Below are 17,000 nucleotides of genomic sequence, written 5' to 3' on the forward strand. Positions count from 1 at the left end.
TCTTACAGCCAATCGCATAACAGGAGGCGTGGCTTATATAGAATACGGGTGCAGACAAATGACGCGTTAGCTACCGGTAGAGCGGGAAGCCCGGCTGCTGTGGTGTTGCTCCGTCAGGAATCACCGACTGACTCAGACAGACTCGCCCACCTTCGAGACTTGCTTTTTTTACCCTCTCTTCGTTCTGTCACTAACGCCGAGCACCATGGACCGAGAGCACTTTGTATACCAGGCGAAGCTGGCCGAACAAGCAGAGAGATACGACGGTAGGTGCGCGTGCTGTGTTTGTCGCGTGAGGTTTACACTGCGCGCGCTGCTTATTCCACACTTTCTCCTGTTAGCCTGTTAGCTTCCCCTCAGAGGCCCTTTTACAAGTCGTTTTAATCCTCCCGAGGTCTGGGTCGGTCGGGACCGTGGTGTGAACCGTCTTCGCTACTTTATTTCGTGTTGTTTATGCAGAGAAAACAGCTATTTGTATTAATAATCACAAAGTAGGGACTCTTTTATTCAGCCTGTATGATTAATGGGATTTGGGGGGGGGAGTAGCGTTAGCATTAGCATTAACACTGAGGCCTTATTCTGTGTGTGTGTGTGTGTGTGTGTGTGCGTGTGTGTGTTACAACCCATCCAATCTCAATCTTATTCTTTGCAGTTAGCATATAATTTAACATCGTACATAAACAACCCAAAACAACACAATTGTAAACATCACCTGATGTTATTGAACGCGCTGATTTTAGCTCTGTTCATTTTCAGGCTGCTAGTATGCTAGTACTGTATCACCGTGTCACGTTATTGACTTATATTGGCCCGTTTGTTTTAAAGTGGTTTTCTGTTTAGTTTAATTCGCTGTTGTACCATAATCCGTCGAGGTAAAATTGCACTGCGTTGTAACTTTATATTGTACGTAATAATAACAAGCACAAGAGCCGTAATAGTGTGTGTAGCAGCGTTAGCGTCAGGATATTAGTGAACAAGATTTGGGCAGATAACTCATTTTTATTTCATAGCTTGTCCTCCTGACAACATATTTACTATCTCGTACGACTCGGTAAAACTTTAGTAGTTTATTTAGATAAAATTCCCCCTCCTTTTAAAAGCTAGTTTTAACGTCTTTAAAGTCTTTCTGACTTTCCGTGCTACGTTCAATACACCTAAACGTTTTTTATTTAACGCGAAGTCGGGATTCTTTTATACGAGTTTGGTTGAAGAACTAGCAAAAAAAAAATAAAAAATCGTTCTCTGATGAGCTGTTTATCTTTAATGAAACTGCGGAGAAATGGTTTTTAGTGTCAATCAAAATATGTAGCAGTGCAGTGAAGGTTGCATTATAAACACACATCCTCTGCTTCAGGGGTGAACAAGAAGGTAAATACTGGCACGAAAAAGAATTAAAGGAAAAGTTCACTCTTATACACACTGAATGTGTTCACATTGAGAGAATTGCTTGTGCTTAATAGTTCTGGTCCTGATTAGCTGGTTTGTGGAGTTTTATGGTTATTGCTGTGAGAAGCTGGTGGTTGTGGCCTTGCTGACATCACAGGGAACATCGGTGTAGTTTGCACAGTTACAGCTGTTTTTAATAGACAAACTCCTTTCAACAATCTTAAATAATAAGGAATAAAGCTCCGGTATTGCTCTGGGCTTCCAAGCACAAAAGAGTAAGGGCTTATCTTTTCACTCAGAGAGTGTGTGTGTGTTCCAACAATGGTACAAGTCAAAATAACTTTTAAACAAAGTAGTAAAGACTTTGGTGCAAATGTTGGGACTTAAAGGTCCATGATGCAATCCATCTATAAGGTGCTGAAGATCTAGGCCTGGTTCAGCTAGTTAGTGATCTACAAGACAACACGAAACTCATGGTGAACATATGGCAGATGATATATCTGAGTAGATGAAAACACTAAAGTGCCGCTGCAGTTCTCTCTAGATATGATCCAAGGGTGAAATCTCTTCGGCTCTACTAGGAGCTTGTAGACAAACGGCATTGTTCGTTATGTAGGACGTATTAAAATGACTGAAGCATGAGTTAGATTGGGGTAGGAAGACTAGGTAGTCTGCTAACATTCATACATCAGATGCTCGTGTACAACATGATACAGAAACGTATTCTTGGTTCTATGTTTTATTTATTTATTTTTATTTCCACTGAGTGATTCGACTAAAGCCGCTTGCCTCAGTTTGTTTTTTTGGCCAGGTATCAGGCAAGTTTAACCTGAATTTATGCACGGAGCTAAAAATAGAGCAGATCAGTTAGAATTGTTGTGTGTCAGGTCAGGAAAAAAAGTGTAGTATAGCATGATAGACATTTTCAGTGTTTCACTGTAATGTCTCTAAAGTTTCTTTGGTATTATATAATTTTTTTCCTCCCAGCTTTTGGGGGCAACATCACAGTATGGTCTCAAATGTTTTGCTTCACTGACAGTTTACACTCCCCATAATCTTTGCGAGACAGAATCCAAAAGTTACAGTTAACCATGTTATCGCTTCATTAGTGTATAATGTAACCACATTGTAAAGCTTGAATACTGCACTACATACACATGTTTGTCTTTCAGTCACCATGATTAGATGATTCCTATTTGTGTTACTTCGGATTGCACACCATATTCTCCATATTGGGTGTTAACATATTGGCACCCCAGACTTCGTGCCGCAATAGTAAACTTTTAAACTTAACAATTAGTTGGTTATATATGAGTGCTGGCTTAGTTGACTAGTTACCCGTCATCAAATTTACCAGCTTTCTGATTGTACTGTAGATTCTGGATGTCTAACCACAGAGACTTTCTGCCCTAAATTAAAGCCAAATCTGATACACAGACTTGAACGTGTTGGTGCAAGTCAGGTCAGATATCTAGGGCACTGAAAAGAAAGTGGTGTGATTAAAGGTTGTAGAGAGTAGATTCTAAGAGCAGATTGCTGATGAGAATTACGTGCTTGCACATGTTTATAGTTTTAAAGTGTTTATTATTATTATTATTACTACTAAGCACTGATCAGTTTGTTGATCCAGAATGATTTATCAAGTGGCCTTTCTATGAAGCCCTTTTTGAAAATTTGTGTTGTCCATTCATTAGGGGTTTCTTGTGATTTTCTTGGGCTTTACTTGTGTGGCAGGTGTCTACTTACTAGTATGAGAAACAAACCATTCCTGTTGGTTTTAAAACTAGTTAGTTTTGTTACATTTGCTTTTTACTGGTTTGGTTTTTGATAAAGTTGTCAGTATTTGAGTGTCAGTTTGTAACGGTCTTCCTCAGAGAGGCTGTAGATCCATTGTGATCCCGACCAGGATAAAGCCGGTACTGAAGATGAATAAATGACCGACTGATTACATTTGTATGTTTTGCTAACGAGTTATACTTGCATTACGGCGCTCTTAGGTAACACAGATGAAGTCTTCCTTGTGCAATGTCTTATGCAGGAGGCGGTGGGTGCAGCTGGGGTCGAGCAAGCCGAGCTCGCAGGGGGGGAGAATGCAGCTCCGTGTGTGAGAGAGTTCAGTGGTAGCAGGAGAGGGAGGGTTGGCAGGGGGTGGTTCTCATTCTCTTATATAAGCTCAGAACAGACTCATCATTTCCAATCCACTTTCTGTGTCTTTCCCCATGTTGGAGGGGTCCTGTTAGAAGAGGCTCCTGCTCAACATCTTTTCATCTTTTCTTTTTTCCTTTGACTAGGAAGTGTAGTGTAGGTGGTGCTTTGGACGCTGTGGGAGGCTCCCGACCTGCGAGAATTCTTGTGCAGTAGTGTAATGGTGATGCCCCCTTCCTGCCCCCTACACCCCCCCTTCCTGCTATGTCGTTCTACACTATGAATCTAAGTCTACTGTACCTTACACAAACTAGAGACTTCCACCCATTTGTTCTCTTGTCTCATATAAGTGACCAGTCTTATGTTTTACTCATTTAAGTTGAAACATGCAGCGTGGAAAGGGAGTATTTTGAGTTTAAATGTTTGTACAGCCCATCTCCCAGCAGGATTTCAGGGAAAACGGTTATCGATACGACAGTTTCTGACGTATCTCCATCAGGTTTGCTGTGATTAGACGTTTTGCATCGGTTGAAAGGCATTCGCGCTGGATACGTATCGGGAATTTGCATATAGAAGTTTCTTCAGTGTTTCTAGACAAAAGTATTGCCAGAAACGGCAGAAATGTTGAGTGATAGCCAGATTACAAACTGCACCACAATGGATCTTAATCCATCAACAGTCTTGGTCTCAAATTCTTTTTCTTCTTAGAAAGATCGTGACTTGACTGCATATTTACTGTGTTTTAACGGTGTTACTTTTTAGAAAGTGTCCATCAAAGTATAAATAAACTGTGCATCCGCCTTGGCACAGAGTTCTACTACGTTATGCTGCTCCGCATTCCCATTCCGATGATATCATCCCCGTGCTTGCGCTGCTTATCTTCAGAGTGCATCTGTCTGTCTGACAGGCGGCTCCTCTGGGACCGAGTTATGAATCAGCTCCTCCCTGCGTGTTTGAGCTCGCACCACGCTCGCCTTCCACCTTAGAAATGGCCAGAAGCACATGCATACAGAGAAATGCAGCATGTCCTAGCATTAGCAGAGGGTGATTGATTATTTATTTATTTATTTATCTATCTTTCTTTTTCATATGCTATTACTGCGAGTTTAATCCACTAAAAGCAGGTCCCAATTGAGCATTATGTAGTAACGATCCGGCCTTCCTGCATTCTGCGCAAAACACGCTGGCAGTCCACCAGCCTCTCCATTAGCGAGAGGAAGCGAGGTAGAAATGACACCGTTAAAGGACATCATCTCGTAATCTCTTTAATAAAGATTTAAGAGCAGACAAACAGTCCAAAGAAAGTACTTCATGCACAAGTGTTGCCTAGTCAAGGTCTTTGTTAAACCCACACACACACACGCACACTGACACACACCCCCCCCAGGGTTTAAAGCTGGTTTCTCAGCACTTGCATTAGTTGAGGTTCATTCGAATTGCATGCTTAGTGGTGTTCTTGTTTCTGGGATTTAAATCGGTTCAGCCTCCGTCCAGAGCTGTTCCCCAAACAACATCTAACCGGATGAACAAAATTTACGAATAAAGAAAATAATTCTTGAATACCAGGAATTAGACAGTCCATTAGCGATTAAGACGTAACGAAGGTAGTGAAGGTAGATTGATAAAATAAATATAAATTATACTTTGTGTTAGTGGCCTTGTTGACATGACTGGGTTAAGGAGACCTTTCGGACTCTCCGAATAGGAATTCAGAGTTTTTGTTTTTCCTATTGGAGCTAGGCGCATTAGCCAAACACAGTATTAACACTTAACTGCCGTCAGAAAATCTGAGCAGTGTGAATAATCTATTAAAGACATATTCATGCTTCTTCTCGTTGAGGCCCACTGTGGGATGGGGTAAAGGGACCGGGCTTCCAGATTTAATTTAAGGTTGATTTTTTTTTTTATTGTGAAGCATTGAGTAATAAGCTAAGTTTCAGGTCATTCTTCTTAAGCAAGCTGAGTCACATAGTAACGACTTCAGAAAGGCAATAAACCGAATAAGTACAGAAGGGAACCTGATCTTAAGTACTACGATAGTGATCTACGCTCTTGGGCCGAGTTCATGCAGTTTCTTCTCAATCTGCTGACGTCGTCTTTAAACTAATAGCTTTTGTTGTGTAGTGCTGACACTTACTGAATGGCCAGAGGGCTCGAACACTCTTTAACCCGTCTACCTTGTTCTCGGGTTTTTGAAAAACGATCAACCCTTCATAATGGCCTCCTCAACTTTAGGGTTGCCTAGCAACAAGCTCTGTGGGAAAGGTTAAAGGTCACTATGTTCTGAAATAGCTACAGCTTGTAACCCTTCCAACGTGAGAGTAACCAGATCTAGGCTTTAAGATTTATGTAAAAACAATATATATTTTTTTTAAAGGAAAGACATTCGCTGACAAGCTAGAGCTACTGTTATGGACCGTGTTGATTTTTTTTTTTAAATTAATTTTTTCTGGAGCATGTGAGAGATTACAACGAGCAACTATTAATCTATGTCACTTACAATATGATTACATTTAGTTGCACTATTTTCTGTGATTCAAAATGTTTTTTTTTCCTCTCTGTTTTTTGGTATCGTCGCCATGCTTTTTGCGCGTTTCCTCCAAGACACAATAAGAGGATGGTTCAAGGCTCCTACAGACTTTATTTTGTCTTGTTGCAGTTCCCAACACACCTAAATCAGGTATTTAATGGTGGCCGGCTGCGAGTATATTTGTCTGGTGTAATTAAATTTTCCTCTCATCGGTGGTGACAGGTGCGTGTTTGTAAAGTGTTGTGTAGTAAAATAACGGCTGATGTGCCTCATACATCCCGTCCACATGTGTACTGAGATCTTTATTCTTTATTTTGCTGTAAAAGCATTTCTCGTCCCTGGAAAAAGAAGCTTTACGAAAACATCCTGAAATCCTTTCGTGTGAAGGAGTGAATATTATAGTGATGAGCAAAACCACGATCAGTCACCGTCTTTAATGAAACAAACCGAGGAAGAAGTTAATTAAGAACTACATGCATGGTTGATTACTCACGCGTGATGTGGCTTGTGTGCATTTGTGACGCAGAAATGGTGGAATCCATGAAGAGCGTCGCAGGGAAGGACGTGGAACTGACGGTGGAGGAAAGGAACCTTCTATCCGTGGCCTATAAGAACGTAATCGGTGCACGAAGAGCTTCATGGAGGATAATCAGCAGCATTGAGCAGAAGGAGGAGAGCAAAGGCGGAGAAGACAAACTCAATATGATCCGCGTATACAGGCAAACGGTGAGGGCACATCTGTGTGAGATCTTTATTCAGTCTGTCATGTTGCTTTGTGTCGGCTTGGTTTGTGTCTCTGTACGATCTGGTGATAATCTCAAGTGTTTCAAAATACTGTTTTGTTTTTCTTAGGTAGGCTTCATAAACATCTGTAACAGTCTACCGATATTTCAGGGGGAAAAAAGCATGAAATGATTCTCACTACAAACTCTCCTTTAGTTCTGGTGCTTTTACACTTGTCATTTTTTCCCCTTGTGTGTTTGTATGTAATCGCTTGCGAAGCAGTTGCAAGGTGGACAGCATGTCGGTGCTTTCTTAAAAAAAAACGAGCTGGGTGTTATTTCTTTATTTATTTATTTTAACTTTTCATAAGCAATTTTTTAAACTCATTCCCAGCCAATCAGGTTACAAGTTGGAGGAAACAGACATTTGTGCTGCTGAAAATTGTCACGTTCTTGAACGAATATAATGAGTGGTAACAATCTGACCGTAAAACATTTCGTTGTCAACAATGTGACTGTTTTGGGGATTTTTTTATTTATTTTTTTTTAACACGATGTGACGTCCCACTTTAAATATAATCGCACGTGGACACACAGGCAGCTCTGATTCCCATTACCTTGTCTCAAAAGCTACAGCAAGTTGAAATGGCTTTCTCTTTATTACTTAATAATAAATCTAATGTATACGGTTAGATATGGTTGCTATGGTTACAGTCTTCATTTTGTGTGTACTTCCTGCTTCATATAAGTACCAAACCCACTCCAGCTGGTGCTTTATTCTTTTTCTTTTCTTTTCTTTTTTTTTTTCCTTCTTTTCCCAGCAGAAACAAACAAAAGCACCCTTAGGTTATGGACTCTTATTTTTCTTTTAAGGTCATACAAAACAGATGTTCTACAAAATACTCGCACAGGAACGATCTTCCACTGTGCTGTTTTTAACCTGCGTGGCCTTTCTACAATGATAACGTTAGCCCAATCTTTTAGGAGGTAAAAGGCACAGGCTGGTTGTGTATCTTCTTTAATTCTAAACATCTGTCTGTTTTAAGCGGTCGTGTAATACCGTGACCCGGTTTTATCGCACATCGTTAGAGTTGGCTTGATTACCTGCTCTTGATATAAAACATTCGTCGTTTCCTTTATAGGTCGAGGACGAGCTGAAATCGATCTGTAACGACATTCTGGATGTACTGGACAAACACCTCATTCCTGCAGCCAGCACGGGCGAGTCAAAGGTTTTCTATTACAAAATGTATGTTCACATTCATTGGGTTGGAATTTTTATTTATTTCGTGTCTATAGTCAGCGTTTAATTACTTTTGTAGACGTGAAATAAAAGCGCTTAGGGATTTTTTTATAGGTTAAGTAAGATTTATATCATGACTGTATATCTGTATTGTAGAAATACATTTAAGAAACATTAATTCCTTATTTATTTTTACGATGTTTATTACTCTGTCTAATGCAATGTTTTGGTGTCTGCATGTGTAAAGGGGGAAATTTTCTCATGTGACATACTATAGACATGTGGGATGTGGTAGCTCAGTTTTTAAGGTGTTTGACTACTGATCGGAAGGTCATTGGTTCGAATCCCAGGTCCACCAAGTTGCCACTGCAGGGCTCTGAGCAAGGCCCTTAACCCTCAATTGCTCAGGTGTATAAACTGAAATAAAAATGTAAGTCACTCTGGATAAGAGTGTCTGCTAAATGCTGTAAAAGTAGACACTATAGTTATGTTTATCTCTCTCACCTGCCCCTAGTAACCTATTAAGTAATAAACATCTGACAGTTTGCACTTTTATCGCCTTTTTCTTGGTTAAAGGCTTCCACTGTAGTGAAAATGTAGTTGCATATTTTAATCTTGTAATTAATTTAATATGTAAATGCTAATCTTTCTCTTGCTTTAACTGTTAAAAAAAAAAAGGAACGAAAATGAGAGAATCCGCACGAAATAATTCAAAGTCGCAATAAAAATAAGGCTGAAAATATTGCTTGAAAATAAGGCTGATATTTTTCACATCCAAAGTTTAAGATTCACGATCGTGTGTGTGCAGGAAGGGTGACTACCACAGGTACTTGGCAGAGTTTGCTACAGGCAACGACAGGAAGGAAGCAGCCGAGAACAGCTTGGTAGCGTACAAAGCAGCCAGCGACATCGCCATGATCGAGCTGCCGCCGACACACCCCATCCGCCTGGGGCTGGCACTCAACTTCTCCGTCTTCTACTACGAGATCCTCAATTCTCCGGATCGTGCCTGCAGGTCAGCTCCAGATCGAGCTTCTGGCTTTGATCTGAAGGATCCTCTTATTTTAAAGTAGACGTGTGCTGCTTATCTGTGGTCTTTTTCAGCTTCGGCTTTATTCGCCAAGTGTTCTCACACAGGTGACGAATCGGTTACAGGAGCTCTCCTAAACATGCTGTATAAATACAGTGGTGTGAAAGTGTTTGCTCCCTTGCTGATTTGTTGTTTTGCACGCTTGTCACTCTGTTTCAGATCATCAAACTAATTTAAACATTACTCAAAGATAACACAAGTAAACACAACATGCAGTTTTTAAATGAAGGATTTTTTTATTAAGGGAAAACAAAATCCAAACCTACATGGTGCTGTATGAAAAAGTGTTTGCCCCAAAATCTAAAAACAGCAGCTCAATAGGACTCAGGTCAGGACTTTGACCAGGCCACTCCAAAGTCTTCATTTTGTTTTTCTTCAGCCATTCAGAGGTGGACTTGCTGGTGAGTTTTGGATCATTGTCCTGCTGCAGAACCCAAGTTCGCTTCAGCTTGAGGTCACGAACAGACTGCACATTGTCCTTCATGATTTTTTTGGTTGACAGCAGAAATCACGGTTCCATTTATCACAGCAAGTCTTTCAGGTCCTGAAGCAGCAAAACAGCCCCAGACCACCACACTAACAACCACCATATTTTACTGTTGGTATGATGCTCTGTTTCTGAAATGCAGTCAATTGCTTTTACACCAGATGTAACGGGACACACACCTTCAAAAAGTTCAACTTTTTGTCTCGTCAGTCCACAGAGTATTTCCCCAAATGTCTTGGGGATCATCAAGATGTTTTCTGGTAAATCTGAGACTATCTTTATGTTGTTTTTACCCAGCAGTGGTTTTCGCCTTGGAACTGTATGGCCATTTTAGTGCAGTCTCTTTCTTATGGTGGTGTCATGAACACTGACATGAAGTGAGGCCTGCAGTTCTTTGGATGTTGTTGTGGGGGCAAACACTTTTTCACACAGGACCATGTGGGTTTGGTTTTTGTCTTCCCTTAATAATAAAAACCATCATTTAAAAACTGCAGGTTGTTTTTACTTATCTTTGAGTAATAGTTAAAATTGTTTGATCTGAAACATTAAAGTGTAACAACGTGCAAAACAATAAAAAAAAAATCAGGAAGGGGCAAACACTTTTTCACACCACTGTAGATAATCATGGACTTAAAGGTTAAAGAAAATACCAATATAAATAATATACAAAGTGCCTTGTAAATACTGTACATTAAAATTAGACAGCTCCACACCGAGGCAGCTGTCTGCCGTGCCGTCTCGGTTCATCTATCTTCTTTTTTTTCTGCATGATCTTGCAATTAAAGGTGAAATTCCTGAGTACAAATCAGTACATTTTCACAACACACCTGATTTTATATTGAACCAGAAAGCTAAAGAAACGTTTACCAAATGTGCAAAGAAATCCCTGAAATCAGAGGGAGCTGGAACTCAAGAAACGATTAGAGAATTCTACAAACGACTATCTTAGATCACCTAATATTCAGAGCAGACACAATTTCTGCAGTGCTAAAGCTCTGCCCTTTGGCTCAGTTCACACCTTGCTGCTCATTTTCAGAAGCTTGCAAACACAAATGCTGCAAAGAAACGAGCGCACCGTTCACTTCCTGCAGTCAGGTTCATTCAGGGTCGACTTTCAGGAAGATCACAGCAGCCGAAGGTGTGAAGCACCTCAATGCGATCGAGTCAATAAACGACCGGCGAGCGCTTCGTACGTCCTGTTCCTCTAAAGAGATGTTACTTTGAAGTGAAATCTAGAGTTAGAAGTGCTGCCGGGTTATTTATGGTTCTAAGTCAGACTCGCATGTCAAGCCATGAGGCATTTCAATTCAGTGCCACCATGATTTAAACGGAGTGTTGAATATAATCACAAGGAGCAGCTGCTGTTCTGTGTGTATAAAATAAACAAGCTTGTCAAGTTAGTCACCAAAAATACAAAGTAATTGGACAACAGATAATGCTGACGTATTGCCCGCACCTTTACCTGTATTAAGCAATCTCGATTCTACACGAGTAGAAGTTAGAAACGCCTCCAGCATGTCGGGGCTCTTACACGATCTGGGTTTTCATGTTAAGGGGTATTTTTACCGGTGCAGTAACTCTCATCTGTCGAGCGTTCAGACTTAAACCGCCTCAATCCCTCACTGTTTTAAAGGAACGTGGCCGAGAAGATTTTTGCCACACGGCACATGAGAATGCAGTTCTTTTGATCGGTCTTGTTCTAACAATTTAGTTCGATGAGTTAAACATCTGTATTGAAGGAATCTCTTTTACAGTTCCAGTATAAACCTCCTAGAGGATTTTTTTTTTTTTTTTTAATTCTCTGTTTGTCATATTCCCCATATGCATATATTCATGACAAGCACACAAAAGCAGCTCAGGTGATCACGTGGCATCTTTCTGATCGCGCCACGTTTCTTTCATCAACCGGCCAGATGAGCGTGATAGAAAGCTCTGTTAGAAAAGCTGCTATTTACTGTGCGAGGTGTGAAATGACATCAAAACAGCCCTTCATGTCTTTGTGAATCATCAGTCGTGAGTCTGAGGCAGGTTTACAGCGGCGCATAGCTCATCAGCCTAAAGGTCCGCTATGCATTATATATAATGTATCTGCCCTTTTATTGTGATTTACTATATAAAACTAAACATTTTTAATTAAACAGCCAGACATCACAGCTTTCTCAGTTCAATGCAATATTTGTTTCCTTGCATTTGCACTTGCACTTATCAGCTTCTAATGATGTCATTTCTGGTGTCGAAGACTTAAGACCATGTTCTCCATCTGTATATTGTTCATCATTGTGGAACAGGTCATCGCGTGTGGTTTGGTCCTCTCGCTCTGTGTGTGTGTGTGTGTGTGTGTGTGTGTGTGTGATGAAATTTTAAAATCCTGACTTGGATTCTAATTGTTTAAATATTACCTGAATATTAATAAAAATATTCAAATATTAAATCATGTTTTATTTTCTAAGTGCATTGTTAAAAGATCACTCATTTTTAGGAAAAGCTCCTTTTTTTTTTTTTTTTTTTTTACAATATGAAGAAAGTTTAAACTGGAAACATGTCTTTCTCAGGTCTAATCTCTGACCCGGTTGTGTTCTTTGAATAGGTTGGCGAAGGCGGCGTTTGATGATGCGATAGCAGAACTGGACACGCTCAGTGAGGAGAGCTATAAGGACTCGACACTTATCATGCAGCTGCTACGTGACAACTTGACACTATGGACTTCAGACATGCAGGGTGACGGTAAGAGAGCGAGCAGGACCACCGAGGCTCTGACACGAGTCGACCGCTGAGCTCTGATTGGACGCACGGTTCACGTCAGACACTTTATATAGAGTGCCTTATTTTTCATTCATTACAGCTGATGCTTGTTCTCTGCTTCATTTTCCACTTCATGTCCCTGTATTTTTAATTTCTTCTCTATTTCCTTGTTCCTTGTTCTTTTCTTTTACTATGACTTTATTTATTACAGCTTAACCCCCTGTTCTTTCCATTCCCCTTCTTTTTTCTTTATTTCTAAGCAGTTTCAACTTTTTTCTGTGCTTTTTTTTTTTTTTTTTTCTGTTCACTTTTTTTTCTCAATTTCTTATTTATTTATTTAGTTTTTTTTTTTTTATTTTATTTTTTAATTTTCTTGTTTTTCTATTTCCTGCCACCTCAGTTTTTTTCCCTTGGTTTGCCACATTCTTCTTGGTTGTGTCTCTCTCTCTCTCCTCCCCCCCTCCCCCCCCCATGCTCCTCAGTCCCCCCCTCTTATGCTCCTCAGTTCTCTTACCCCCTCTCTCCTCTGTGCCACTGGTGTAGATTCGTAAGGACCCTCCTCCCACCCATCCCTCATTTCCCACTATAGCTCCTTTTTGTAAGTTATCTCTCTTCTGTGCTTTTTCTCACCTTTTCTTTCTCACCCCTGCTGCTCCTGGGCTGCTCACTAACTACAATGCATCCCGCTGTGTGTCCAAGTGAAGATCTGATCACTGCATCGTCCTTAGAGTTTTGTCACAAGGGCCGTGTGATCCTCCTTTTCACGTTACGTTAGTCTACTGTCGAAACGTCTGCACTCATCTGAAATCATGTTCCAGCAAGGCCACCCTTCATGACGTCACTGATCGCTATTTCGGTCCCTTTTGTTTCTGGGCTTTTGTACCGCTCCTGTTTAATTCCTCACCACACGTCGGCGTGAGGCACTCGGTCGCCTTGGTTATGTTGCCAAGCAGCAAGCTGCCGAGAAATCCTAGTGGGGTTCCTGTGCCTGTAAATGAAGTTCTAGTCTGACTGACGTGGCCTTGTATAGTTCATGAATTTTTATATTGTTTTTGTACACATTCAGTGCAGCACCTTGTGTCTTAAACACACTCCGTCTGTTGGTTTGGAACACTGTTATATGGTGTGTATGCATGTGATTTTGTAAGGTAGCATAGCACTTTTCCACAGGACCGTGCGATCCCACATTTTGTCCTTATTTCTATTGCCTGATGACCCTGAGTACCCTTACCCTTAAATTACAGCAATGTCCTACGGAAAAGTGCTTTTAGATATGGACGAATCTGTAACGAGCTGTGACACACACTCATGGTCCACTTTATTACACACTGTGACGCACACTTCATGGTACACCTGCACATTTCATGTAGTTCTCTAATCATCCAATCGTGTAGCAGCAGCGAGTGCAAGAATCATGCAGATAAAGGTCAAGACCTTCGATTCACGTTCACATGAAATATCAGAACTCTGTCTGCATGATCGTGTTGCATTGTGCTGCTGCCACATTGGCAGATTAGAGAACTGCGTACCTGTGCAGGTGTTCCTAATAGTGCATGGTGAATAGATTCACACATTAAATTCATCCCTGAGTGTATTGCTGTAATGTTTTTATCACACTTTTATTGTGTGTTCATACCAGATTAGATTTTTTTGTTGAATCTCATCTGAGAGCTGGTCTGTTCTTGTCGCAGGTGAAGAACAGAATAAAGAAGCACTGCAGGATGTGGAAGATGAGAACCAGTGAGACGTCACCACTTGGGAAGCCTCTCTCTCTCTCTCTCTCTCTCTCTCTCTCTCTCTCTCTCTCTCTCTCTCTCTCTCTCTCTCTCTCTCTGTCTGTGTGTGTCTCTCTCTCTCTCTCTCTCAACCCTCCCCTCAGGTCTCCGAAACAGCTCCGAAGTCTCTGTCTTTTCCAATATTCACTCTTTTTCTCCCGTATGTCAGGTTTGCGCTCTGCTCTTTTGGGTTACACCCTGGGCATTTATAAATGTTTCTTTTTCTCCCCCTTTCCTGCCCTTGAACATGGAACTGTCCACACATGAATTGACCTCTTGAGTGAATAGGCATTGTGGAGAACTTCCCCTGCTGGTTTATTTTGTATTAAACTTTTCGAGTGTCGTCTGCGTACGGGCTTGTTTTTATGTCTCGTTTTGCTTTTAAGTCAGCGTGTGGTAGCGGTACGACGCCGCTGCCTTCGTTTCATGATCGGCAGCGTCATTGCTTCTGTGATCACACACGTTGCTGACTCTGTCATGGCAGTTGGGATGCTAAATCTCAGCTGTCTGATCTGGAAGATGCAACACCCAGCAAAGGGAATAAATTTTTCCTTTGCTTGGTTTTTAAAGGGACACCTATTAAATTTTAGGTGCCCATTTTAAAGCAGGCTTTCAGAGCCGTAGTTTTGCCGCCAGTCGACTCCTGTTTTGCACACCAGCTTCTATGCAGAACAACGATCCAGCACTATGTCAACATGTGCTTCTGCCTGACCATTCAAGGGGAAAACCAACCCAGGGGAACTCCTCACCTTTTTTGTTTTTCTTTTCCCCTCGTTTAGCTTTGTTCAGATCCTGGTTTCTTTCCCACAGCTTCACTCCTCTTTCACGCTCCCATTTTCTCTCTTGCTCTCTACAATTTTTCTCCTCACCTGTTCAGTATGTGTAACTTGAATCTGATTTGTACTACTGGATATTCTGATTGGAGCCAACACACACCATCTGTATTCAACTGAAACACAGCATGGGATTAACCTACAAATAAAACCAAACCTAAGTTAAAAATACGGTGTTTTGAATTCGTAGTGGCGACTCACGATGCATCCTCCAACATATTTAGTGTTGAAAAAGTGGATTTAATGTCTGATTCAGTGATTTTTGCTGAAGCCTGGGAGACCTTTTGTAGAGCATAAATGAAAGCTTTTATTTGTCTTAAAAGCAGAACAGTATAAAGGGAGATTTCAGGCAACGGGGGGGCCGTTAACTCGTAGATGCTGCAGTAGCTGTCAATGTCTGACACTAATAATATTAAAGTAAAATGTGATTTGACTTAGAGGCTTTGTCTATAAATAGGACTGTTGTGGCAAAAGGGGAATTTTTTTTTTTCTTACCTCGGTAGTCAATTAAACTATCAAGAATATATAAACGATTTAATGCCACTTGGCTTTTCTCTTATTTGTATAAATTATAGAATTTTAAACCTCACTGTAGTTATGGTGGTAGTCAACGTTTATTGGTAAAAGTATAGTACACTAGATGAGTTATCAGAGATGCCTGTAAGTAATAATTTATTCTAATTGCTGATGCACACATGATGGAATTAATAAAGGTCTTTAATCAGTGAACCGGCCCCTTTTTACAGTTACAGTTTTTGCAGTTTCCCTTAAATAAATAGATGCTATGCACAAAATACAGCTTTAGTGATCGTCTTCGTATATCCATGATGGATAGTAATCATAATCATGAAACGTCAGCTGTGGCCAGAAATGTAGATATTTTTTCTTTATTATTTATACTTTATTTATTTATTTATTTGAAGCTGAGCAGTTTTAGGTTGATTAGTATCCTAAGTCTGCACCCTAGTGAACCAGCGTTAACGTATTCAATAGAGATAGAGACTTAAAAGATCTCCTTCTCTGGACTGAGACTATTTGGATTTTCATGTACATATAAAAGAAGCACAAACCTGAACTGAAAACTGATTTTAAAAATTGGAAATTGACTGGAACTGAAGGAGAATATTCTCTGAGCCAAAACGCGCGTTGTCCTGTGTTGCATACAGCTGAGCAGAAGAAGGAGCTAGTGAGCTGAAGGTTGTGTATTTTAAGAACGTAAAGCTGGTGTGTTAATCTCCGAGAGAAATACGATGCAAGCTCTACTATTATTGCACATTGGTTTGTTTATTGCACTCAACAACATACAAACGTTTCTAATAGTTACTTTATTTGAGTCTAAATTATACTTTTTCCCTTTTCTCTTGTGGTGTCGTGGATTCAATGAGTCAAAACTGATTAAACCATTTGGAGAAAATGTTGAAATCTTTCAGTAAAGCCGGTGTTGAGGAATTTTTCACAGAAAAACAAAAACGAACATAAGGTTGGGAGTGAAAAAAAAAACAATCATGGTGTGATTGAAATAAACCGAATGGTACAGTCCCTGTGTGAGGGTAAAAGTGACAATACAGTGGAGAATGTTCAGTAACATTATATATTAGGGATTTAAGTACAATCCATAATCAAGAAACAAGAGAAATCATTTGTAAATAAATATATACATCAACTAAGACATTTAATTCCGGAAACATTCGGACAAATAAGGGAATAATCAATAATCTGACTAACTGACAACTCATAACTGTATTAAGATATTTGGAAGGACACCGTCCATTAAAGTCTAAAAACATGCCTGAAAACATAAGTCACACTATATCAATATACTTTATACTGTTTTCTTCAGTCTTTATAAATATTAAAAACGTCACAAATCTAGGTTCTGACATCTCTTTAGAAAACTATGTCAATTATTTTTAGTAAACATTCAGCCACAATAAAGACTTTTTTTATATACTTTTAATACTAATGATGCTGTACACACTTTATATATATATATATATATATAGTGTGTATTTAAAGATCTCGGTAATATGGTAATATAAACATTGAT

At 40.0% G+C, this 17,000-nt stretch overlaps 1 protein-coding gene across 1 annotated transcript; it reads left to right on the plus strand.

Annotated features, from left to right (window-relative positions):
• The first annotated feature begins 45 nt into the window (after positions 1 to 45).
• Positions 46 to 15,122, plus strand: LOC132841040 (14-3-3 protein epsilon-like). The gene is made up of 6 exons (XM_060863204.1): positions 46 to 266; positions 6,588 to 6,787; positions 7,926 to 8,032; positions 8,835 to 9,041; positions 12,191 to 12,327; positions 14,037 to 15,122. The coding sequence occupies exons 1-6, from the start codon at positions 206 to 208 to the stop codon at positions 14,087 to 14,089; spliced, it is 765 nt and encodes a 254-aa protein (XP_060719187.1). The 5' UTR covers positions 46 to 205; the 3' UTR covers positions 14,090 to 15,122.
• Positions 15,123 to 17,000: the final 1,878 nt, after the last annotated feature.

The sequence above is a fragment of the Tachysurus vachellii genome, chromosome 26 (genome assembly GCF_030014155.1).
Source record: "Tachysurus vachellii isolate PV-2020 chromosome 26, HZAU_Pvac_v1, whole genome shotgun sequence".
In the NCBI taxonomy this organism is placed as follows: domain Eukaryota; kingdom Metazoa; phylum Chordata; class Actinopteri; order Siluriformes; family Bagridae; genus Tachysurus; species Tachysurus vachellii.